The sequence below is a fragment of the Stenella coeruleoalba genome, assembly GCF_951394435.1.
Source record: "Stenella coeruleoalba genome assembly, chromosome: 15".
NCBI lineage: Eukaryota > Metazoa > Chordata > Mammalia > Artiodactyla > Delphinidae > Stenella > Stenella coeruleoalba.
In genome coordinates this window covers 82953751-82978564 of record NC_137161.1, presented here as the reverse complement: position 1 = coordinate 82978564, position 24814 = coordinate 82953751, and the positions used below count along the sequence as shown (strand labels likewise).

At 53.3% G+C, this 24814-nt stretch overlaps 2 protein-coding genes across 4 annotated transcripts in view; both read left to right on the top strand.

Annotated features, from left to right (window-relative positions):
- The window catches only part of LMTK2 (lemur tyrosine kinase 2), a 172006-nt gene extending 152595 nt beyond the window's left edge, over positions 1–19411 (top strand). For all 3 annotated transcript variants that reach the window (XM_079899059.1, XM_079899058.1, XM_079899057.1), the window contains 6 exons: positions 750–871; positions 5123–5272; positions 6533–9494; positions 14261–14393; positions 14617–14859; positions 15750–19411. In XM_079899059.1, coding sequence (XP_079755185.1) covers positions 750–871; positions 5123–5272; positions 6533–9494; positions 14261–14393; positions 14617–14859; positions 15750–15778 — 3639 coding nt within the window. In that variant the 3' untranslated portion in view covers positions 15779–19411. The remainder of the gene's footprint in view (positions 1–749; positions 872–5122; positions 5273–6532; positions 9495–14260; positions 14394–14616; positions 14860–15749) is intronic.
- A 2355-nt stretch (positions 19412–21766) lies between these two features.
- BHLHA15 (basic helix-loop-helix family member a15) lies at positions 21767–22324 on the top strand (the record flags this gene model as incomplete). The annotated part of the gene is made up of 1 exon (XM_079945831.1): positions 21767–22324. One exon carries the CDS (start codon positions 21767–21769, stop codon positions 22322–22324), a length of 558 nt encoding a protein of 185 aa, XP_079801957.1.
- Positions 22325–24814: the final 2490 nt, after the last annotated feature.

Genomic DNA, 24814 nt, shown 5'->3' with positions numbered 1-24814 from the left:
GTAAGCTTGGGATTTGGATTTTAAAACTCTGTTATAATTATATCCCCAAAGAAAATAAATGAAGTATTTGAGATTTTTATTCGTGTGTGTTTGTGTAGCCCAGCTGAGTGAGGTGCCATAATGTGGGGCAAAAAAACATCACGCAAATGTAAGGCAGTTCTTTGTCCACATGGTAGCTCTAGCGTCTTGAGCGCTTGCTGTATACCACCCAGGCACTATGAAGTACTTGCCTGCACGAGCTCATGTAATCCTCACTGTAAAGGGAGGTAGGTGTGTCTTCCTGATCTTAACGGATCAGGAAGACGGCTCAGTATGTTTGTTGCTTGCTCAGAGTCACAGAGCTGGTAAGTGGTTGAACGTGGACTCAGCCGGTCTGTCTGATTGGAAAGCCTGCGCTCTTACTCATTAACCGCCCCACTCCCCTGTTCAGGGGTACGGCCCAGCATATTTTACAAGATGTTTTGCTCAGAGTCTGTGTTCTGTGCATCAGACACGGCGTACCTTCCTTTTCCAGGAAGGATGACTGAGCAAACGTTCATGGCTCAGAGACCAGCTCATGAGGCCCAGGAGGCTTCAGGGAAACCCTCACCCACCTTCTGCCCAGAAAGTCGGTCTCGTGCCGCCTTCTTTTTCTGACATGTTTTTTTGGGGTGGAGTTTGTGTTTTCTGAGAATGACCTGGAATTAAATCATTGAGCTCACTAAAAGTGTTATAAAATTCAAAATTCTGTATGCTTCCTAACAAAACAGGAGGATTATATTGAAACAGATGATAAAAAGTTTTTCCCTCTGCGATGGACTGCTCCAGAATTAGTAACCAGCTTTCAAGACAGACTACTAACTGCAGATCAAACTAAGTATAGTAATATCTGGTATGTATTGATTTATCATTCTGTTAGGCTTTTGTTGTTAGCAAAGTCCTGACTTCTTTCTTCTCAAGTACTTTCTTAAGGGAAAGTAATTGAATAAGACGGAGGAACACCAGAGTGCCTGATGGTGTGAAAAAAAAAAAACAATTTATTGACATCATAGCAATTATCACAGTTGCCATGATGCTGTTAACTTTTCTCTTACCCATTTGACAGTAATAATCTCCGTAAAAGCAGGAACCAAGGCTATTTTCTTTGCCTACCACAAGGCCTGGCTTATAATAGATGTTTAGTAAATATTTATTGAAGTGAATGAAGAAACAGAAAGGTTTGGACCATTATGTAATACTGAGATGTATGTCAGTTTAATGGAAGTTGAAAAAATGTACCTGAGTCTTTAGCAATTTCTATTACAGCTTCCTTAATTTACGTCTACACTTTTTTGTGTTATTGTCCTGCTTTTTCTACTTTCTTTTTCTCTTCTTGCCTTCTTTTGATTTTTTTTAAACTGGTTTTTCCTCTTAGCTTGGGAGCTGTATACTCTATTCCTATACTTTTATTGGTTACCCTAGAAATTATAACATGTATACTTCACTTAACTTAGTCTAATAGTAGTTCTCATCTTGGCCCTGTTTCTGAGCCATACAAGGACCCCAGGCTACTTTAACGTACGTTAACTTGGTTTAGTTTTACTCTACACACACACATGCGATTATATGTCATTATTGTTGTGTATGATTTTTTTCTTTTAACCCCACAAGACATTACTATTATTTTTTTTAGCATCAGTGTTTGTTTAGGTTTATCCATGTAATCAAATCACTTTGCTGTTTTGTTTCGTTTTTTTTTTTTAAATCTCAGACCTTCCATCTGGGATCAGTCTCCTTTTGTCTGAAGTATGTCCTTCAGAATTTCCTTTAGTGAGGTTCGACTGGTAATAGAGTCTCAGGTCTTTCTCCGTAGGTCTGAGTGTACCTTTACTTCGTCCTCGTTCTTGAAGTATATTTTTACTTGATGACAGTTGTCTTCTCTCAGCATATTGAAGATCTCACTCCACTGGCTTCTGGCTTCCATTGTTGCTCTTGAGAAGTCAGCTGTAAATCTCCCTAAGCTCTTTGGAGGTGACGTGACGTTTTCCTCTCTGGCTGCTTTTAAGCTCTTCTCTTTGTCTTTTGGTTTTTGTAGCTTCACTATAATGTGTATCGGTGTGGATTTGTTTGTTTTTCTGCTTGGGATTTTTTTGGCTTTTCATATCTTAGGTTGTTGTTCACAGCCCTTATTTACCCTTCAAATACTGCCTCTGCCCCGTTTTTTCTCCTTTTGGAAGTCTGATTAGATATGTGTTAGACCTTCTTGTTCTGTCTTCTGTCTCTTATCCTCTCTTTTATATATTCCATCTCTTTGACTCTCTGTGCCACACTCTAGATAATTTTTCAGACCTGTGCTCTATCCACTAATTCTCTCTCTTTTTAAAATTCTCTCTTCAGCTGTGTCTATTCTTCTGTTAAATCTCTCTGTTGAATTCTGTAGTTCAGATATTGGCTTTTTGGTTTTAGGAGGTCTATTTGATTATGATCCACATCAGATAATTCCAGTATCTGAAGTCTTTGTGGATTTGATCTTGCTGGCTCTTGATGGTGGTTTGTTCCCTTGGGGACTTTTTTATGGTGAGGATCTTGGAAACCTAGAATTGAGAAACATGTCTCCAGAGAGGGTCCACATTTGCTTTTGTCAGGTACTTGGGTGTCCCGTCATGTAAGGGACTACTCTAATCCAGGGCTTTATGTATCCAGCTCAAGATCTTTTAGAGCACTCAGATGGTGTGAGTTTGGGCTGTAAGTCCGAGTGAGGGCCAGCTCTGTGGTTACAGCTTCTTTGGGACTGCACTCCCCCGCCAACACACACACACGTACTCACGCTCCCACACGTCCACTAATTCACAGGACCTCAGTGCCAAGGCAGCTTGCCTTCCAGGCCCCTGAGAAAGGCAGGGGGCAGGTTTATTCCCACTGTGAGGAGGTCTCTGTGAGACCCCTTACCTTGTGCAGGCCCAGGGCTTTGGCCTGTCCACCGCCACCATCACCCCCACTGAGCCTGGGACACCACAGGCACAGAGGCGCAAGTTCTGTGCTTCAGCAGATGCTGCAGTCAAAGGTGGTTTTAGTGTTCTGCTTAGTTCAGTAAGCTCTAGATTTTGTCCAGGTAATTCCCTGCTATCTTATCTGCTGTTTGTTGTGTTTAAGAAGTTGCTTTTCACGCTTCATTCATATTTGTACTATTCTTGCAGGGTGATTGGCCTGAAAACTTAGCCTGCGTTCCCAGAGACAGAGCCTCCCCCTTGTTTCTGACGGGTTGAGCAGCCTCTGGTGGCAGGGCTGGCAGTGGCGCCAGCTTCCATGAGAGGCAGGGACCAAACTGCCCTGTGCCAGGGGTGAATGAGAGGGTCCTCTCTCAGTGAGTTTGATGGAAGAGGGGATAAGAGCTACAGGACGTTTTTCTTCCCAGAAGAAAGAGGCTTGCCTGGTCCTCAGGGAGACACAGGCCAGTGCGAGGCAAAGAGCTGGAGAGAAGGGAATGCTGGCGGTGGCCAATGGCACTTGTCCCCGAGGAGACTGGGCGGGAAAGACTAGGGAATAGAGAGCTGCAGGGCAGGGTGGGCACACGTCTCCTCTTTCTATGTGGCCTGTGCCAGGAGAAAGGGATGCTCAAGGAAGATGCTAGGAGTCGGGGGAGTGGGGAGTTGAGAAGAAAACCCATGCTTCACGGTCTCTGAAGAACTGGGGAGGGGATTGGTTTGGGAACAGGCCTTGCTGGGAGAGAGAAAGGTAGTTACATCGGGGATTTGGAGAAAATGAGGCAGGTAGAGGTACGTGCCCAGGGTCAAACCAGGCTTCGTGCTGATAACACTCGTTTTGCCCCTAATCATAGGCCACCTTTGTGGGCTTTAGCATTTCATGTAAACTTCTTATTTTCCTCGGTCAAATAAATTGTTAATTCCCTAAAGGCGTTGACAGTGTCTTAAACTTCTTTGTATCCAAAACAGCCCTCTGCCCCTAGCAGTTGTGTGCCAGGGAAACTTCTCCCATCTTGAATTGGATTGGGAGATTTGGGTCCTTTCCTTTCCTTTGGTTGAAATGCCCTCTCCACGTAGATACTGAATATGTTGATTTTTCTCACTGATTTGTGAGGTTAGTATAAGAGAGTTTAACTCATACGTTATATTGTACTCCACCACGTCAAATAGTCAACTTGTTTACTCAAGTACGGCTCATTATTCACACCAGCATTCTGGTGGGTATAGTCACGGAAACCATCAATAGCCAAACCTGGCTGGACGTCAGAACCATGAGGGAGCTTTTAAAGATGCAGCCACACCTGCATCCACCAGCGAAGAGTCCTCGGGGTGGGTGGGGCGGGGAGGGTCCTAAGTACCAGCATCCGGTCAGCCAGGTTTGGGAGCTGTTGCAGAAAATAGACTGTAATATGCGGCAGAAGTGGAGGTGGTGGGAACGAACGCAGGGATCACACAGAGGAAGTGGAGAGGAAGTGTCCCTCTAGCTTCAGCCACAGAGGCCGTTTCCATGGGGACAGCACTGGGCGCGCGGGCGAGTGGGCCGGGTACTGCGAAGGTTGCCCCTGCCCGTGGTGACGGCTGTGCACCTGGAGGTGGTGAGGGGCTCGGGCATGTGGCCGCTTCTGGCAGGGTAGTGGGGGGCATCCTTCCGAAGAGCAAAAAGCCCCAGATACTCAGGAATAGCTACAGCAAGAAATACACGGGGCGAACAGGGAAGGGTTGTTCGTGTCAAGATTTCCGACGTTTACTGCTGTCGTGAATGGGATGTTTTTTCCCCACCAAAAATCTCAGAATTTAGTGTATTTACCTTGTATCTAGCTGTGTTGCTGAACTCTTAAAAGTCATTGTGATGATCTTTCTAATTTCTTGAGTTTTAAGGTTGACGGTCATATTCGCTTCTCCGTGTAATCATGCCTCTTAGCTCCATCTCATGTTTTTTTTGCATTGGCCAAAATTCCTAAAGTAATATATTCCGTTAGTAAATCTGAGGAGGTATTCTTGTGGTCCTTATTTTAATGGAAATGCCTGCTTTTAAAATCACGCTAAAGAGCGATCTTCAGTAACCGTGTCAGTAGACACCTTGTGCTTGAAATTACTAGTGACTGTACAAGTAAAAATGTAGGTGTTAAAACTTCGACATCCGAAGAGGGAAAGAAATAACCGTGTTCTTTGTTCTGCAGGTCCCTGGGTGTGACACTTTGGGAGCTTTTTGAGAATGCCACTCAGCCTTATTCCAACCTTTCCAACTTAGAGGTTCTCAACCAGGTCATTCGAGAGAGAGACACAAAACTCCCAAAGCCCCAGCTGGAGCAGCCTTACTCTGACAGATGGTGGGTAACTTCACATCACGTTCTTTTCAGAAGATGAGGAAATCCTGTCTGCATGGGTCTTAGTTATGTATTCTCTAATTTTGAACAGTAAATGTTATGAAAAGCAATCGTTTGTATATTATTCATGACTGATCTTAGAATTAACATCCATTTTTTTACTGTAATGCTATTTTTAGAAAATGTGTAGAACAAGCAGGAATTAGTGTGTTACCTGCAGTGAGAAAGACGTTAAGTCTGAACTAATTAGGAAAGTCAATTCTAAGGGAGTTTCCTGTTGTGGAATTATTTTTAAATGAGGCTGTTTGTTCAAGTGATAACCCGACGTGCAAGAAGAGAGACGGGTGGCATAGACATGATCATATTTAAATTGGCACATGAGGCTCATTTGCATAATGTATGTTGACATTTGCAAAACAAATTTACTTCTTATGATGCTCCAGACCAGTTCTTACTCGGTTTCCAATTAGAATCGGGCTCACCTGTGTCAAGGCCTCTGTCTGCGTCACCCTGTGCCCGGCTGATGTTGCCCCTGGAGCTCGGTGCCCCTCCGTGTGGGCGTTGCTCAGCCCCCCTACTTGCTAGAACTAACTCACCCAGAATAACTGGACATTCACGCTGTAAACTTAATACCATGACATCGTCTTTGTCTTCCCTTCCACTCACGGCAACAGTTTAAGATGCTGGCCGCATTCAGCCAGCCCTTCGAGGACCAGCTCCTGGTTGCCGCCGTCTCTGGGCTTCTTTCTCTACTCTTTCCCTCCACCCTCAGCTCCTTTCATGACCCGAGGAAACCATGTGCTGCAGGAGATCATGGTGACACTTTTTATTGGGGGAATAATTAGAGATTAGTCACAACAGCATCTGTCTGTGTGAATTCTTGCAAAATAAAGTGAGTAAATCTCAGAACATTAGATACGTGCATCCTTTACTAAGCAGAATACCTATGGCAGTTGTGTTAAGAGGAGAGCGTTTTAGAACTGGTTCTAAATTCGGTGGCTAAGTCTCTGGAAAACGCCAGAAGAACAGATGACAAAGCAAAAGAATTGCAGTGACACTGTGCAGTGTCCTGAGGACACAGAAATCTGTCTCCATCCCTTTCACGCTGATATCACCGTGAGCTGAACCCCTTCAGGTGGTCGGCAGTGATTAAAGTGTCGAGGCTTCTGGGGTGTTGAGTTGGCCCAGGGGTCCTTGTGAGGTCTTTCCTTATTTTAAAACAATTTATCATCTGTCCGCTAATCACCTGTCTGTGTTGCTCAGGTATGAAGTCTTACAGTTCTGCTGGCTGTCACCAGACAAGAGGCCGGCGGCCGAGGATGTGCACAGACTGCTCACCTACCTGCGGATGCAAAGCCAGAGGGACCCGGAAGTCGACTTTGAGCAGCAGTGGAATGCACTCAAGCCAAACACAAACAGCAGAGATGCTGCAAGTAACGCCGCCTTCCCCATCCTCGACCACTTCGCCAGGGACCGGCTCGGTCGTGAGATGGAGGAGGTCCTCACCGTGACCGAAACCAGCCAGGGCCTGAGCTTCGAGTACGTCTGGGAGGCGGCCAAGCACGACCCCTTCGAGGAGCGCGGCCGGGGCCCCCCGGACGAAGCTGTGTCCTACACCGGCATCTTCTTTGCCACCGAAGCGTTTGAGAGTCCGCTCTCAGATCCCGGGCCCGGGAAGCAAGATGACAGTGGCCAGGACGTCCCCCTGCGGGCCCCCGGAGTAGTGCCCGTCTTTGATGCCCACAACCTTTCCGTCGGAAGCGACTATTACATCCAATTAGAAGAAAAAAGCGGTAGCAACTTGGAGCTGGATTACCCACCTGCACTGCTCACAACGGAAATGGATAATCCAGAAAGGGTCGGTGACACAGCATCCCAGCCTCTGACCCTCAGGAATGTCGAATTAGAGGAGTCCAGTACAGATGAGGATTTCTTCCAGAACACTACAGACCCCAAGGATGCCAGGGTACCCGAGGATGTGCATGTTACCAAGGGCCCCGAGAGCCCTTTCGGCAGTATATTTAATGATCTTGACAAATCAGAGGCTTTGCCCAGTCACCAAAAAATATTTGACTTAATGGAACTAAATGGAGTCCAAGCTGACTTTAAGCCGACCACCTTAAGCTCCAGTTTGGATGACCCCAGAGAGTCGGTAATCACGCACCACTTGAAGAAAGAAAAGCCCCGTAAGCTTTTTGACTGCGAGCCTCTTTGCTCATCGGAAAACCTCGTGCACCAAGATGGTTTCGATCAGTTGGATGATGAAGAATTGTCAGAAAACTTTTTATTTCTTCAAGAGAAGAACTTACTGAAAGACTCCTTGTCCAGCAAAGAACATATAAATGATCTTCAAACAGAACTTAGAAATGCTGGTTTTCCTGAAACCATATTAGAAAGTCCGAGTAGGAACTCTCTAGATGCTGAGTTTAAGTTTGCTGAAAATAAACCAGGCTCTTCTTTGCTGCAGGAAAACGTCAGCGCGCAGGGCAGAGGCCCGGGCGTGGCGCCCAAGGACGGCACTTGGGACGCGGCCTCGCCGCCTTGCCCGAAGGCGCAGGTACCTCCTACCTCGCTCGAAACAGAGGGGCCGCCTCACGATGTCGCTCCAGGTGTGCCCCTGAAGCAGGGCGGAGCTAAGCCCACGTGTTTGGATGTCGGTGTCCGTGAAGACGGTGTCTGCCGAGAGGTAAACCCAGACTCCACGCCCGCCCCGGTGGACACACCTCCCGCCGGCGACAGGTCCCGAGACCTGACTCCCCAGAGGGAGGGGGCCTTGAGACTGACCCAGAGCGACTCAGGCCTTGTCCACAGCACTTTGGCCAGTAAGGTGAGTATAGGGAACAGCCTTCCAGAACTGAGGCAGAGCTTACGAAGTCAACCACCTTTGGAAGACCACTGCCGTCGAGGCCTGCCCGAGAGGGCCTTAGAGGCCGTGGATGCTCTGAGTCAGCTGGGCTGTAAAGATGCTGCTGCAGAGGAGCGGGGCTTGGTGTCTGCCCTCTCCTTGGACTCTGCCAGTCAGGACAGCCTTCTAGAGGACAGCTTGTCGACGCCCATCCCGACTTCGGAGCAGTCCGTGGAGACCCCAGGCTCCCTGGACTCGGTGGATGTCCGTGAGGTTTTACTGGGCTCCTTAGGCCCTCACACGCCACAGAGACTCTTGCCCCCCGATAAGCCTGCGGACAGTGGCTACGAGACGGAGAACCTGGAGTCCCCCGAGTGGACGCTGCACCCGGCCCCCGACGGCGCCATAGCCCCCGACGCAGGCTCGGCGGGCGACGGCGTTCGCGGGGGGCCACCTCCCAACCCCATCATCGTCGTCTCAGACGCAGCCGATGGCCACAGGGGTGCAGAGATCACCTCGCAGACTTCTGCCCCTGGCTGCCAGGGCTCGTACCGAGACTCCGCTTACTTCTCAGACAATGATTCTGAGCCCGATAAGAAGTCGGACGGGGTCCCGGGAGCCTCGGCCTCGGCCTTGGGAGCAGACCAGCCCCTGCCTGAGCCAGGCACCCCAGAGCAGAGTCCCAGCCCCCCGGACGGCTGCCTGGAAACCAGCAGCAGCCAGCCTGGCCAAAGGTGTCCCCCTGCTCGGCAGAGCGCCAGTCACCTGGAATCGAGAGAAGCGGCAGAACCAGCGCCCGCTGGCGCTTCCAGGCAGATGCATCCCCCCGATGACGGTGAGGCCGGCAGCCCCTCAAGTCTGCTGAACTCGGAGCTCAGCAGCGGGGATGACCTCGAGGCCCAGGAGGAGCCCCCCTGCACGCTGGCTTCCACCGGAACCAACACCAACGAACTCCTGGCGTTTGCAGATGCCCCCCTCTGCTCTGGCAGCCCAGCAGCCCCGATGGCGGAGAAGGCCTTGCGCGGCCACTCCGAGGGCCCCAAGCTGAAGGAGCCAGACGTCGAAGGGAAGTACCTGGGGAAACTCGGCGTGCCAGGGGTGCTCGACCTCACCGAGGACGGAATCGACGCGGACGAGGAGGACGAGAACAGCGACGACTCGGACGAGGACCTCCGGGCCTTCACCCTGCACAGCCTCAGCTCCGAGTCGGAGGACGAGGTGGAGCACATAGTGCCTGTGGTCCTCAGCCGTGAGGACGGCCGCCACCTGCGGAGCCTGCTGAAGCCCTCAGCCTCCGCGGACCAGCCGCCCGACGACTGGAAGAAAGAGAAGAAGGCGGTGACGTTTTTCGATGACGTCACAGTCTATCTCTTTGACCAGGTATCTGTTGTCTGTCACCTCCAGGTTGTCCTGCTAGAGAATTCCAGAACGTGTTAGGGGAACGAGCGTGCTTATTTTTTCTGATTGCCGTTTCGAGGCCACGGATTGTTTTGTGATAACTCAGGAAAAGGAATTTGGGGTTGGCTACAGTGTCAGTTCCAAGAACACGCAGAAATGGGGTTTGCACAGGGAACTCCTGTTACATTACAGGAAGAAGATCTGCATGCCCTTCCTGGGTGTCCTGGCAGAGTCCTGCTGAAGTCGCTAACCCTTTCCAGACCAGATTTTTATACTCTGACAGTCGGCAGTAATGCCCAGCGTGCAGGTGCTGCTTGAACTGTCCGAGGCTCACGTGTAGCCCTGGAGACACAGACCAGCAGCCCTGCCTGTGGAGTGGGGACGGGGACGGGGCAGCAGGACAGAGTGTGTGGCCCTCCCGGCCAGGGGCTGGCCCTGCCCTCCTCCCTGCGGTTGCGCAGGCTGCCCGCTGTCGCCACTCAGGGGGCCAGCCTTCGGCCTCTTTAAAAATGAGGCAGCCTACAGTTCAAGCTTTTTTTTTTTTTTAAATGTTCTTTGTTGACTAGTCTTCGTAGCCCTTGAATTTGCTTCTTGAATCAGCTGGATTGTAAGTGAAGCGCCCGTTTTGGAAGGCGTGGGAGTCCTTGTTGGTTTCTTCTTGGACCTGCTTGCCCTCCCTTTGTGTTTAGTCCTTGGAACCGAGACCCTGGTATCTCAGCCTCTCGTTGAGCATTGGGCCTCTTGGGCCCCACACCTGAGGCTCTGCCCACACCCATGGGGGTCCTGGGTGCCGCCCCGCCTCTCCCCTGGGAGCTGGGTCTGCTTTCAGTTGCTCGTTACTTTACGCGTTGTCGCTTCTGTGTGTTCTCTTTCTACAGTGTCGCTCAAAAAACTTTGAACTGTGGCGTGTGGGGCAGGGAGGGTAGAGGTAGTTAAGTGTTTGGGAAAAGAAAAAGTAGACTCCCGGCCCCAACCTCAGTTCACCAGATCTGTGAGAGGGGCCGGGAGGCTTATACACATCCCAGCTTCAGAACCTGAGGGCTCAGGGAGCCTAGGAAACTGGTTTGCCATTTTTTTACTGAGAGTGGAAGAGAGAAGGGATCACATGGCCCCAGATTTTGTGTTTTGTTACCAGTCGTTCGGATTCACGTAGCCCTTTCTTCACCTTCTCTGTGAACTTGAATTGTACCGAGACTTCACCACAGAGCAGACGATCTGTAGGTGGGATAGAAAGAGTTACAAAGTGTGTGCCGTGAGCAGTGGTGGGTGAGGGCTGGGGAAGATGTCTGGGGGTCTAGTTGCAGCAGAGGGATGAACTCAGCTCCCGTGGAAGCCCCCGCCTGGGCTACAGAAGGGCTGCACTCTTGTGACGACTTTGTGGGGGGGGTGGTGTTTTGGTGGCTTCAGAAGACAGGGCAGGATGGCATGAGATCGAGATTCAAGGCATGAGAACGAAGGTACAGAAATCAAGTGTAAGACATGCCTAGTAGACGTGAGATTTGAGAGGCTTAGTGTCGTAGAGAAAGTTGGGAAGTGGGTGAAGTCCTGAAAGTCTTCCTTTCTGTGATCTCTAGTAGTTTTCTCATGCGCTCCACGCAGTGTCCTTGGAGTAGCAGCCCCCTGCTGGCTCAGGCTGACGGCTGGTAGATTTTCTCCTGCTCTTACTGTGAAGTAGCTTCAGTACCTTAGCTCCAGAGTTTTAACTGAGCACTCCTGGGTTTTGGCAGTTCTGTGTCTTGGTTATTTCACTGTTGGTTCGGCAGATGCTTGGCGAACACTTACTGCATGTAAAGCAACTTTCTTGTGAAATCACGGCACAGTGAGTGAGCGGTCTGGGTGCCGGCACTTCACGCTCAGGGTCTCCTTAGCTTCCCCACACATCGGTGGTCTCCCATGTGCCTCTCGTGGGCCCTAAGTGAGCCTGGGGGGGTGTTTGACCCTCAGCTCTCACACTGCCCCTTCCGGACGCACAGTGTTCTCAAGGCCAGAACGGTGGACAGTGATGCTTGCTTACAATTAACGGGACGCATGGCTGCCCTCCAGCCTGTCACAGGGCAGATAAGCTCTGAGCTCAGGCTCATGCGTCGCAGCGCTGGTCATTGTAACGACGGGGCCGGGGCTCGGCAGTGTGGCCTTGGAGCCGTGTAGAGCCATGCTCGGGACACCTGCGTCGTAGTCTTACAGCCAGGAGCCCCCAGAGATGTGAGGTGGACTGCCTGTCCTGGGGCACATGGGGAGCCTGGGGGCCTGTGTGCTGCTTTTCTATATTCACAAAAATATTCTACTGGGATTTTGATGGGAGTTGCATAAAGTCCATAAATCAGTTTGGGGGAGAATTGACATTTTTGCTATGTTGAGGCTTTCAGCTCATGAGCACAGTACGTCTCTCCATTTATTCAGTTCTTCTTAGTGTTTTGTAGTTTTCAGCAGACAGATCCTCTGCGTGTTTTGTTAGATTTATACCTAAGTATTTCATTTCTTGGGGAGCTAATTTAAAAGGTAATTTTAAAATTTTGGTTTCCATTTGCTCCTTGCCAGTATATAGAAACGTGATTGACTTTTTTCTAAATTAATTAATTATTTTTTTATTTTTGGCTGTGTTGGGTCTTCATTGCTGCATGCGGGCTTTCTCTAGTTGCGGTGAGCAGGGGCTACTCTTAGATGCGGTGTGCGGTCTTCTCATTGTGGTGGCTTCTCTTGTTGCAGAGCACGGGTTCTAGGCACACGGGCTTCAGTAGTTGTGGCTTGCGGGCTCTAGAGCGCAGGCTCAGTAGTTGTGGCACACGGGCTGAGTTGCTCCGCGGCATGTGGGATCTTCCCGGACCAGGGCTCGAACCTGTGTCCCCTGCATTGGCAGGCGGATTCTTAACCACTGAGCCACCAGGGAAGTCCCTCAACACATTTTCTGATTTTCCTTGAGACTTTTCCTTTGACCCACAGATTATTTATAAAAAATATTGTTTAATTTCCAAGGGTTGGAGATTTTTTTTTTTTTACCTTTCTGCTACTGATTTCTAGTGTAATTCCATTTTGGTCAGAGAACATATTTTGTAGGGTTTCCACTCCTTTAAATGTGCTGTTTTGCTGTAGAGCCAGGATATGGTCTATCTTGGTGAATGTTCCATGGGCACCTGAAAGAGTGTGTATTTTGTTTCTGGTGGGTGGATTGCTCTATAAATGTCAGATGCAGTTGGTTGTTCATTTCTTCTGTATTGTTGCTGATCTTTCTGTCTACTTGTTCTGTCTATTACTGAGAGAGAAGTGTTGAAGTCTCCGGCTATAATTATGGGTTTGTCTGTTTCTCTTTTCATTTCTGTCAGTTTTTGCTTCATCTGTTTTGTAGTTCTGTTAGCTTCATACACATTTAAGATTATTATATCTTCTCGGTGAATTGACCTTTTGTCATTATATGATGTCATTCTTTATTCCTTTCTCTGAGGCTCTGTTCTTTTCTTTCCCTCCAGTGTTTGCTTTTGTTCAGATTGGATCATTTCTGTTGATCTGCTTCACATTAACTTATTCTGTCCTCTCTCATGTCCATCCTGCTATTGAGCCCACCCAGTGAGTTTTAAAATTTTGGTTATTGTATTTTTCTGTTCTGAAATCCGCAATTCATTATTTTTATCTATTCTTTTGCTGAGACTTTTCCATTCATTTCCAGTGTGTTTTCCCATACTTTGTAAGAGCATATTTATAATTGTTCTCAGGTAATTCCAACATCTAAGGACATCTTGGCATTGGCATCTGTTGATTGTTTTTTTCTCCTGGGAATTGAGGTTTTCCTTATTCTTTGTTTGCTGAGAAATTTTAGATTGTACCCTTATTATTTTATCCGATTCTGTGCCTTGTTTAGATTCTATGGATAATGTTGATATTTTCTTCTTAGAAGGCGTCGACCCAGTTGGGTTCAGGTCACAAGTTCCAACCAGCCTTCTGGGGATTGGGGTCCCTTTCAGAGCCTTTGTTGTGCCGTTTGAACCTGTCCTGTGCATGTGCCACCCCCTGGCCAGACTGGACCTTGGCAGTGGTCTTCCTGAAATTCAGTTCTCAACGCTTTGGTGTGCTGTTTAGGGTCAGATCTACCCTGAGCAGCTGGGGGTAAGCCAGGAGCTCATAAACAACCGATGGGATCCCTTTTTTGAGCTCCCCCTCCCTGGGCTGTCCAGTGTCTTGGCCACTCTCTTCTTGGTCCTCCGGCCAGAAGGCTGGGCTTTGGGTTACCACAGTACGCTGTGCAGCTGCGCAGTGGGAGGACAGAGAGGGAAAAGGCGTGTGGGTTCTCCAGGCAGAGAGGAAGCTCACCGCCCTCAGAATTACAGGTGCCTGCCACCCCGGCTGCTGTCACCCAGGATTGCTTGGGCTGGGAGCAAGAGAACAGGGGGAAAAAAGCAAACCCCTGGAATTTCCTCTCCTCTGTCTAAGCATCAGAAGACCCCCCCGCTTCCTGCATCTGGAGCCAGGACCCAAGTGGCGGGGGTGGGGTTGGTTCACCGCTGGCTTGGTGTCCTTTGACTCCAGCGCTCTGCCCCAACCTGCCTGCTGCGTCTCCTCCTCCGAAGTCTCCCGTGGCCACTTTGTATGTCTGCCCAGCACTTAGACCCCGTTCCACGGGAGAGATGGGGCGCGGACTCCCGGCCCACCTTCCCCAGGGGTGGGAGGGACAGGTCACAAATGGTCAGCGAGGGCCCCTGCCCCAGGGCTCCTGAAAGCAGGCGCTGGCTGATGGGAACTTATGTTGGGCTTTTCAGGAGACCCCGACCAAAGAGCTGGGCCGCTGCGGAGGAGAGGCGTGTGGGCCGGGGCTGAGCAGCCCCACACCGTCGTCAGGCTCCCCCTACCCGAGCAGGTGCATGAATTCCGAAAGTTCCACTGATGAAGAAGGTATCTCATTGGCAGGTTTAAAAAGCAACTAAACTTGAGTGTGATGTGAGCTGTTTCTGAGGATAACTTCACGTGTCGCCCTGCGGGTGTGGGGTGGGCAGCTCTGCCGTCTGCACCCAGGGTGGTCTGTGCCCCTCTGAGCCCACCTGGACGCTTGCACTGCCCTCTCTGTTCCTTAAAACGAAGTCATGAAAGGAGAGTTACTTTTATGTCTTACTTCCAGGTGGAGGCTTTGAATGGGACGATGACTTCTCCCCGGACCCTTTTATGTCAAAGACAACGAGTCACCTCCTCCGCTCCAAACCTTCCCTTCAGACATCCAAGTACTTCTCCCCGCCGCCGCCGCCCCGGAGCACGGAGCCCAGCTGGCCTCACGGGGCGCCCTACTCCAGGTTCTCCATCACACCCGCCAGCATCGCCAGCTTCTCTCTCACACACCTCACAGACTCGGACATGGAGCAGGGAGGTGAGCAGGGTGCGGAGCCAGGGCAGGGCCGGCTGCCCGGGAACGGGGTGCTCTCCCGGTGCTGGCAGACAGAGCTGTTCGAGTCTTTACGAAGAGCTCACAGCCTTGGCAGTGTGCTCCGGGGCCTCGGCCCCCACTTCCGGGCTCCGTCTCTGCCCTGCTGGGCCCTGTGGCCCTGGGGCTGCTCTGCCACCTTTCTTCTCCTTTTTCCCTTTGTTCTGTTAGCTCCCAACCCCCATCTCTCCTTCTCTCCCCCAGAGAGGAGCAGCTCTTCAGAAAGCTCATGCTCTGAAGAACACTTGGCTCTGACTTCGGGCTTGAACCCAAATGCACTCGGGCCCCTCCCCCGGGAATGTTGATTTTGCCATTAAGTCCTAGTCTTCGTGTGCCACCAGAGGGCCCGGGGGAGGGCATGGGCCGGGCACATTTGAAGTAGTGGTATCTGAACATATGGATCCTTTTTTCCCCACAACTAGATTGAAGATAAATGTTAATAGGTACACTTTTTTGATGTGAAGTTTGCAGATCAAATAATAACAACTGCGGAATATAAAGGCTTTTATTTGTGTTTGTCCTGGGTTTAATTGTGCCGATTAGATAACGCCCATGACCTAATGATCTGTTGGGGGCAGATGTGTGGGGCTCAGAGCCAGTTCTCTCCCACGCCCAAAGCATTGGCATTGAGCCGCGTGTGAGCCGCGCAGATGTGTCTGCGAGGGAGCCTGGCAGGTGCTGCTGTCGCAGGAAGCGGCGAGCGGCCGGGCAGGTGGCTGAGAGCCACACTTCTAGCTTCAGTTCCTCTTTCTGCAGCGAAGCTCAGACGCCGTCCACACTGTTTTTATCTGTGACGATCGTTTTAAAACACAGCTTTGCTTGCTCTCTCCTAATAGGAAGCAGCGAAGACGGGGAGAAAGATTAGGTGATGCTAAGGCACCTCGGGCCCAGGCGGCTCCCTGGCGGCGGCGTTTCCGGCTGCCCAGTGGCACCCACTCGACAGCTGCTGACACGGGAAGCGGAGGAGGACTCAGGAGGCCGAGGGAACGGCGCCGCGGGACGCCCGGCCAGGCGTGGTCTCCCAGCTCGTCCAGCTCGTCCAGAGCTATTTGCTGCCCTCGCCACCCCGCCAGCTGGAAGGGCCGGCACTCCTGCCGTCCGCGGGGAGCCTGAGCCTGGCCAGCGTGGGGGGCTGTCGTCTCTGGGCGGTTTCTGGTTCCCATGTGGGGTGTTCTCCGCGTCCGCACCTGTGCATCCCGTCCGTGCACAGGTCCCTGAGGACCACGATGGGAATTGGCACCAGTGAGCCATATTTATTGTTTTTAAAGAAATCACTAATTGCTTTCTGTAATTGCACTGTGGATAAATGTCCTGAGAGTCCCTGATATTGTACAGAATCTTAAATTATTCAAGGAAAATAAGGCAGGTCAAGCTGGTGCTATCCACTAGTTTGATTTTTTTTTCTTCTGTTTTATAGTTTGTTTGCATGGTACTTGTAAAGCTTAAGTATTTTGAGTGTTATGCTGTCTTTAGAAATTGTTGGAATTGTACATATGGTACTCTTTCGTAAATGATAAATGATTCTGAATGTTAGTGTTTTATGTTCTTATAGGAAATATTTTTGATGAGTCCAAGAAGACTGCTCTGTTCTGCTGATTGAATGAAACACATTTCTGTCTCTTCTCTCTAAGGTGGTTTTTTCCTTGTTGCAGTTGAGGCTTCTTTGAGGGGCTGACGGGTCTTGCAGCCCCTCTGTGTGATTCTCCCACCCTCCCCTCCCCCAACTTTTAAAAAACGCTTTTGGTAAGAATCGACAGGTGGTTCCCAGAGCTCAGCTTGGTTGGAACATCCAGGTCCCCCCGTTGTCCCCAGAGGCCGCGAGGCCTCCTCCCAGCTGGGCCCCAAGTCACTTCCCCTCAGAGCCGGCTCTTCTGCTTGGTTTCTAGAAGCGCAGACAGCGGTGGCTTGAGGGCCCTTGTGTGGTCACTCCTCCCTTCAGGAGCATAGAAGCGGCTCCACGGAGGGCCCTGGGGGCCGAGGACGGTTTGTGTTCATTCTGTCTGTGCGCTTGAGGTGTTGAGCTTCTCACAGCCCCCAGAGCCAGTCCGGATCACGTCCCGTCCATGTGTGGCTGGTCTCTGTAACCGAGGCGATACACTACATCCTGCAGCCGTGAGGACGACGGAGGAGCCTCCACAGCCAGCACGTCCTCCTGGCTGGGCCCTCGGGCAGCCCGAGTGGCCGTCGCCCCCAGACGCCGCCCCGGGCTCATCTGCACTGACCCCCGCCTTCTGCGTTAAGCCCCCAGTTCTCCCCTTGCTCTGAAAGGACCGAGTGTGTCCAGTGCAGCCTCATGATGTTGGCAGGTGTCGGGTGTTGGTAATAAAAAGCTGACCTCATTCTGCGGCCCTCGAGTTCTGCTCTGCCAGCAGCATGGCAGCCAGTGTATACGGGTGGGGCCTTGGGGCTGGGTCCCCGCACACCGGCCCCTCACCCCAGGGGTTTCCGGTGCTGACGTGCTTTCCCGACTTGAGCGAGAGGCTGGGATGACCCTCCAGGCCCGCCTGGGGCTGCAGGACCTCGGTCACGGGAGCTTGGGGACCCGATGCAGGTGTGTGCGCTGGCTAGAGTTGACATAGTAAATTGTGACCTATGTTATCAATTCTGGCTCGCCCCCTTTTTATACTAGCAATGACTTTCCAGAGCGGCAGGGGCGCCCTTCCCCTCCCCCGGTGTGAGCACAGAGCACTGCCAGAGCCGGACCCTGGGACGTGCATGTTGAAAACACAGTTAACAGGGCATTAGGAGGTGATTTTGCCAAAACTGTCATAACTCTCAACTTCTTGCTCTGGAGACTTCCAGGGTTTTCTGAATTTTTACACCTACCAGTCTTGGTTAAAAGAAAAATGAGAGGCAGTTACACTAGTTTTTTTAAATTTACAGGTTTAAGGAGTTCAGATCTAATGACTAAAATCAAGTGGATCCATAGACTAGATAGTCTTCTACAGTCAGCCTGTGGTAAATTATTGATGCTTTGGGGCTGTCCATTTTTCACTATGATTAAGGAGATTTTTAACACCATCATCCCCATTTTAATTTATTTTAAGGTCTGCATCACTCTGATACAATGAATTGCCAAAAACATTTTATACAGGGAGCTAGGGGTGGGGCTGGGTTGGAGTAGCAGGTCTTAGTGTGGTGTTGCATGGTCGGGTAGATTTTATATTTATAATAAACATGGGAATTAACATGTTCTTTTGAAATCTCAAGTAATACACAGGAAATTATGTAGATTAAAATTTTCTGCCCATTTTTGAAATGTCAGCATGTGCTTTGTTGTTTGTTTCAGTTTTCTTTCACTCAGTTACCAGTAGGTGGGTTTGTAAACCGCTTTTGTTCTAATAAGTTACACAATGAAATAGTATCAGTGGAATTCTCTAGATAATGTGGGTGAGGTGTGTCATACCTGGTTCACAACGATATTTCCTGGCCTCCTTTGGGATCTGTCTTACTTTGGTGGAGTTTACGTATCTTAAGTCCTACAATAAAAATAATCTAACCTTCATCTCCTTCCTAGCTAGATGTTAATTTGTGTTATCAAAGGACTTGGTCATAAGCCAGTAAGAGCAATGTAGAAAAAGTGCTCCCCCAAAATCCTTCTGAAACTTGGACTGTGCGTCTGGGTAAGAAGCCATTCATCTTAAGGGTGAAGAAGCTCCAGGAAGCTGAATGGAGAACAGAGTATCTGTTCTATTTTTGAGTGTACAGGCGATTGTTTCTATGAAAATGGGTTTATCTAAGAAAGGTGTTGGTATGTCTTGCTGCCCTGAAACCCCTTTCAAAGCCTCCTTCTTTTATTAACACTTTCCACAGGGTGTTCGTGGGCTTAATGACTTTCTGTACGTTTGTCCTGAGGGCCCAGGTGCAAGGGAGGCAGCTCCTGGTTTTACTCTACTCAGCCCATCATCTGAAAATTCCAGAAGCGAACCAAGTGTGAGGCTGGAGATGCCGGGCTTCAGTTACGAGGGGCTTCAAAATATTAGCCTTAGGAGAAGTAGCCTTAAAATAAGAATGGGTGTACACAGTTACTTCAAGTGTAAGTCTCAAAAACAACGTTCCTAAGTAGTAACAGGGTTGGCCCAAGCTTTGGCTATCAAAAAGTAAAACACTCTTTGGTATGTAAATTAATTCTTAAAAGATGTGTGGACAGTATTGAATCGCCAACAACCTGTTATTTGAATGGCTGGAACATGGTTAAGTTCAAGTTGGCACGGGCGTAGATAGACGGTAACAGCGGCCCGCTGTGAGTACCCACTGCTTCATTCCAGCCGCAAATGAGGACGCATGGGGCCATCCCACCTCCGAGGTTTCCCTGTTGTGCTTTAACACAGTTGTAAGAGGTTCACGGCAATATAATAGTTAATGAACTTTCAGTTTAAATCGTGTACATTTTTAAATTGTAAGATTTTTACTGTATATTGATGCATAGTGTGATTCAATAAACTGCTTGTAATTTAAAAACTATTTAATATTCAAAATAAATATAGTTATATATTTATAGATTCTGTTACCGCATTGATTCTGTGTGTTTTCCACGGTGTAAGGCCTGGGGTGGGCAGTCTGGCACTGCCCCACTGTGGGTGCTTGGCGCCTGCAGCCCTGGGTCACTCACTGCCCTCGTCTCTAGAGATGGGATGCCCTTTTCTGGGACAGACCTAAACCCCACGCACCCGAGAACACGAAGATTTGCATAATCACCGGAAAACCAGCATGGACTGTTTGTGCTGCCGTAAAGTGTACCTGTGATTCAAACATGGATGAATTTCAGAAGCATTTTTTGTTTTTTTTTTTTAGTATTTATTTACTTATTTGGCTGCACCGAGTCTTAGTTGTGGCACGCAGGATCTTCGTTGCCGTGTACGGGATCTTCACTGCGGCACACGGGCTTCGTAGTTGCGGCACGCATGTGGGATCTAGTTCCCCGCCCGACCAGGGATTGAGTTCCGGCCCCCTGCATTGGGAGCGCGGAAGTCTTAGCCACTGGACTGCCAGGGAAGTCCCAGAAGCGTTTTAATTTCTGAGATCCAGCCTCTAAGGAGCGCTAAGCCCAGAGGCTAATCAGCTCAAAACCAGCCTTTCTGCTCCCCGAGTGTCCCCTCCTTGCTGTCCTGGTCCCAGCTGTCACAAGCAGGGAAATGGGCCTCCTTGTACCAAAATAGGGGCCTGGCCCCAGCTCAGGTTACACCAGCTGCAGAGTGACCCTCGGGGAGTAGATGGAGGAGACCTGTGCACTCCCATTCCCAGAGCCCAAGACAGGCAGCGAGTGGCAGTGTCCGGGGGAAGTGCGGGGGCCAGCGCAGACCCTGGGCCTGCAGGACCGGAGCCGGTGGGAGCCCAGGACCGTGTGCCGCCGCGGGTCCTGCTGCACTCCGGCGACTCCCATCAGCCCCCAAGACCCCTGTGCAGTTGCTGCTTTTAACGCCTTATAGTGCTCCGGTCAAAGGTGAGGAAACTGAGGCAGGGGACGATGAAGTAAAGCAGGTGGGTGGCAGCCGGTTTTGAGCTCGAGCTGCCTCTAGCCCCTGGAGACCTAAAACCGATGACCGGTTATTTCTCGGTGAGCTGCCCACAGGCGGCCGGGCAGGGCTCCGCCGGCTCGCACCTGGCCCGGCGCCGCGGGCGTGGCGGGGTCGGGTCCTCAAGCCCCCGGTGCTGCAGGATCCTCCCGAAACGCGGGGTGAGGGCGCGGGGTGCCTGGGCTATTGCTCTTCGGGGCTGTGGCCGCCGCCCGTTTGAGAAACTCGTATTACCGCAAAACGGCTTTTCCACGAATCTGACTTTGGCTCCGTGTGCTGAGCCTTAACCCCAAGGCCAGGTGCGGCGGCCAGGTGCTTCCCCTCCGCGCCGGCCGGCTCGCAGCGAGGCCGGCGGAACTGGCTCCGGGGGCCTGCGCGGGGCGGGGAGGCGGCCCGGGAACCCTTCGCGGGCGGGCGGGGAGGGGCCCCAGGTCCCCAGCCGGCAGGTGCGCCCCGCCCCCGCCGCGGGGCGGGGACACGCGGACTCCGGCCACGCCCCGCGCCCGCCCCACGGGCTCATTTACATGCGGCCGCCGCCCCGCCCGCGGCGCCTAAAGCGACGTGTCCTTGTCCCCCGTGGACAGCCCCAGCGCGTGCGGCCACGGATCCCCAGGTAACGGGGTTGGGGTGCAGGTGGGGCGGCGGGGAGAGGACCCTGGGGCAGGGCCGGGTGGCGTCTGGAGGGAAACCTGAGTGGAGGGTCCGGGTCTCGAGCTCTGGCCGCCGCCATCCACGTGTTGGGCTTGGGGACTGCGGCGGGCTCTGGTCACCGTCCGCCTCTGACCTCCGACGGCCTCCTCAAGTCCACAGCCATTCTGGCACCAGTGTTGTCCCTGCATGTGTGACGTCCAGTGGGGCAGGACCGTGAGTGTAGTGGCCGGAGTTGGTGCCTGTACGTCCAGGCGACCAGGAGGTAGTGCAGCCTCGGGCAGAGGGCCTGCCCTGGGCTAGGATGGGGCCGCGCCTGTGGGCGGTCTCAGGCAAGTGTCAACGGCCACCTAAGCCCAGGAGGCACTCAGGAGGCAGTGAGGGGCATGGGGCCGGAGAAAGGTCCAGGGGTCAGTACGTGTCACCCAGGGGGAGAGGGGGCCACCAGACCAGGGAAAGGTCTGAGGGGTCAGTGTAAGGTCAAACAGGGGCATGGGGGGTGGGGTGGGGTCTGGGAAGGACCCTGGGGTCACTGTGCACCAGCTGGGCAGCCGCCACTGGGGACCGCTGCCCTGAGCGCCCACTGGCCTGCGGAGTAACCGCGGGGTGGCCTGTGTTCTGGATTTCAGCTCCAAAGGCCCCCCCCTCAGAGCCACCCCCACCCCCCCCAGGACAACCAGTTTGGAGCCATGAAGACCAAGAGCCGGCCTCCCCGGCGCCGGGTGCCCCCGCAAGACCCAGAAGCCACCCCAGGGGAGCGGACGCCCGACAGGCCACCGCCGGGCTCGGGGCCAGACGCAGCCAAGGCTCTGCGGAGCCGGCGGGCGCGCGCGCAGGGGGCGCGGGCAGAGGGCGGGCGCCGGCGGCCGGGGCCAGGGAGCCGGCGGGAGAGCAGCGTCCAGCGGCGGCTGGAGAGCAACGAGCGCGAGCGGCAGCGCATGCACAAGCTCAACAACGCCTTCCAGGCGCTGCGCGAGGTCATCCCGCACGTGCGCGCCGACAAGAAGCTCTCCAAGATCGAGACGCTCACGCTGGCCAAGAACTACATCAAGTCGCTGACCGCCACCATCCTGACGATGTCCAGCGGCCGCCTCCCGGGCCTGGACGGGCCAGTCCCCAAGCTCTACCAGCACTACCAGCAGCCGCAGCAGGCGGCCCGGGGCGCGCTCGGGGCCTCCGAGGCCCCGCCCGAGGGCCACCTGCAGAAGTTCTCCACGCAGATCCACAGCTTCCGCGAGGGCTCCTAGCGCGCCGCCCCGCCCGGGTCAGCGGCCCAGCCCGCCCCTCCCAGCCCTGGGCCCTCCGCGCCCCACGGCTCCGTTTCCCTGCACTCTTGGCGCAGCCCTGGGCACGTCCCAGGGCCCAGGGACAAGACCGGTGAGTGGCCTGGTGGAGGCCACGGCTCTGGGCAGCATGAGGCCCATACCTCCACAAGGTCCCAGGGCTGCCTCGTCATCGTCTAGGCAGGAGCTGGCCGGCCCTTGTCACTAACTCCTCTTCACTCCCACTCCCTCCCGAGGTGAGGGGAGATTCCACACAAAGGTTTGCTTAGGTAAGTTCCCCAGTTACTGCTCAGGCCCAGGCCCAGGCCCAGGGCGGAGCCTCCCCCAACCTGCACCATAGCCTCCTCGTTCGGGGTAAACTGAGGCACGGAGCAAACAAAGCCCACAGCCTCGAGGGGAGTGGGGCTGAGCAGAGGTGCTTGAGTGTCTAGTTCAGCATCTGTCAGGGAGAAGCCCCCGTCAGGTCCCCTCCCATTAATTCTGAAGGGACCTTGTCGGGGAGAGGGGCTGGGGTCTTGGCTCCTCCGGGTGGGGCTCCTGACCGTGGAGGGTCTGCGGCCCGGCACCGAGGGTACAGGAGATGGGGCTGGGGGGTCGGGCAGACAGGCTGCTAGGCCGTGGTTCCCCTGAGCGGTCAGGGGTCTCCTGCAGGGAGAGGGTCTGTCCCCAGGCCTCCCTCAGGGTCCCACCGAGGTTTGCCACTCATTGTCGTGTTTGTGGTCGTGTAAGTGGCAGAAGGTGGTCTGACAGACTTCAGGATGTTCTTGGGTCCTGGTTGCACTTGGGGGCCCTGCGGGGAGGAGCCTGGGGTGGCAGGGGCTCCCCTCCCCCAGCGGGTGCTGCTCCTTAAAGACGGGACTGAAGCTTGGCAGGTCCCCACCGCCTCGGGCCACGCTTCCTTCTGTGGCGTTCCCGCCCCGCTGGCTCTGACAGGCTTGGCGACTTTGCTCCCAACCCCGCTGGCAACTCCTCTCCCTTGTCCGGCTGCCCACAGCCAACATGGGGAGGGGACAGGGCCCTCTGCGTCTCGGGTAGGAAGCCCAGCCACAGGGCTGCGGAGAGGCCGGAGTTGGCCTGGCACGTGGGGCCGAGTTCCCCGTGCCCAGATCTGCCGCAGAGCCGTCGAGGGCCAGGCGCCTCTGCACGCTCTGCGTGGGGCTGAGCCAGGCCGGGAGCGGGGCTGCCGCAGCTGAGGACCCAGCCTCCGTGTACGGCCTCACCCTCCCGCCCCGGCAGTCCCGGCCCCGGCCACTTAACGCCCCGCCCGGCTTGGCGTCAGCCCTGGCCTCGTCAAGGACAGCAGGTGGCAGCCCTGGAAAGAGCCATGAGGGGCTTCAGTCCCAACTTTCCAGGTCAGACACCAGCCGACACCCCCGCCCCCCCACCCACCCACAACACCCCAGTCGCTAGGCCCCAGTGCCTGGTGGCCCCTGGAGGCCTGGTCTGGTCCTGGCCCCATCGCCCCAGCCGACCTTCAGCATGGGTCGGGGGGACCCCAGGTGTCCTGGCCTGCCCCCCAGCCGTGGCCACGCGGGAAGGTCAGTGGTCAGGGGCCCACCAATGGGAGCCGAGATTGCGGGCAACTCTGAGCTCGGGACAGATGGGGCCCACATGGCCCGTGTTAGGAGAGGGAGGTCTGCAAGCCTGGCACCTCTCGTTCTGGCTGAGCTGAGGCCAGAGCAGGGCTCAGCGCGTCCCTGGACTTGCCGAATGAGCCGACAAACTGAGACTGAAAGCCTGGGGTGGGGTGCGCCCAGCAGAGGCTCCGTCCAGCAGCCCATGCCTGGTGACCGGGGGCCTGTGGATCACCACCTTGCAGGACAACAGCCTTTGTGACTCTGTCCCTCTGTCCCAGACCGGCATCTGTCCCCACGCTGCTTCCCAGAGGGTTGCCTGGGCCCAGATGTGCAGCCTTTTCCACCCGAGGCTGGAGGGCACTTGCCTGCCCTGTGGCCACATCACGAAGGAGCCTTAAAGGCCCCAGTCCAGGTTTGGGGTGTTGAATATGGGGAAAGGGGTGGTGAAGGGACAGGTCTGGTGAGCCTGCTGCCAGGTCCGCTCCGTCGACCCTCGTCTTGGACTCCAAGCCCAGGCTGGACGCTTCTGTCCTGCAAGAAGGCCCTGCCCTACCCTTCCAGGCTGTGCATTTCCTAAAGTCAGAGACTCACGCACTCTGAGCCCGGGCCGCCCGGCCGGCACCGGGGGCCACGGACCCACCCGCAGACCAGACCTGCATGAGCTCGGGGGTGACAGAGAAACAAGAACTGCGACTTTCCTATAGAGAAAACCTACCTGGAACTGAACGGCCAGTGCCCCTGCTATAATTATGGTGAAAATGTTTCTTAGATGATCCCAATTTGCTTTTATTTTTCCTAACAACCTCCTCAAAGTACTAATGAAACCAAAATAAAAGGTTTCACGGCAACTGCTACTTTTGCCCCAAGCTCGAATGGG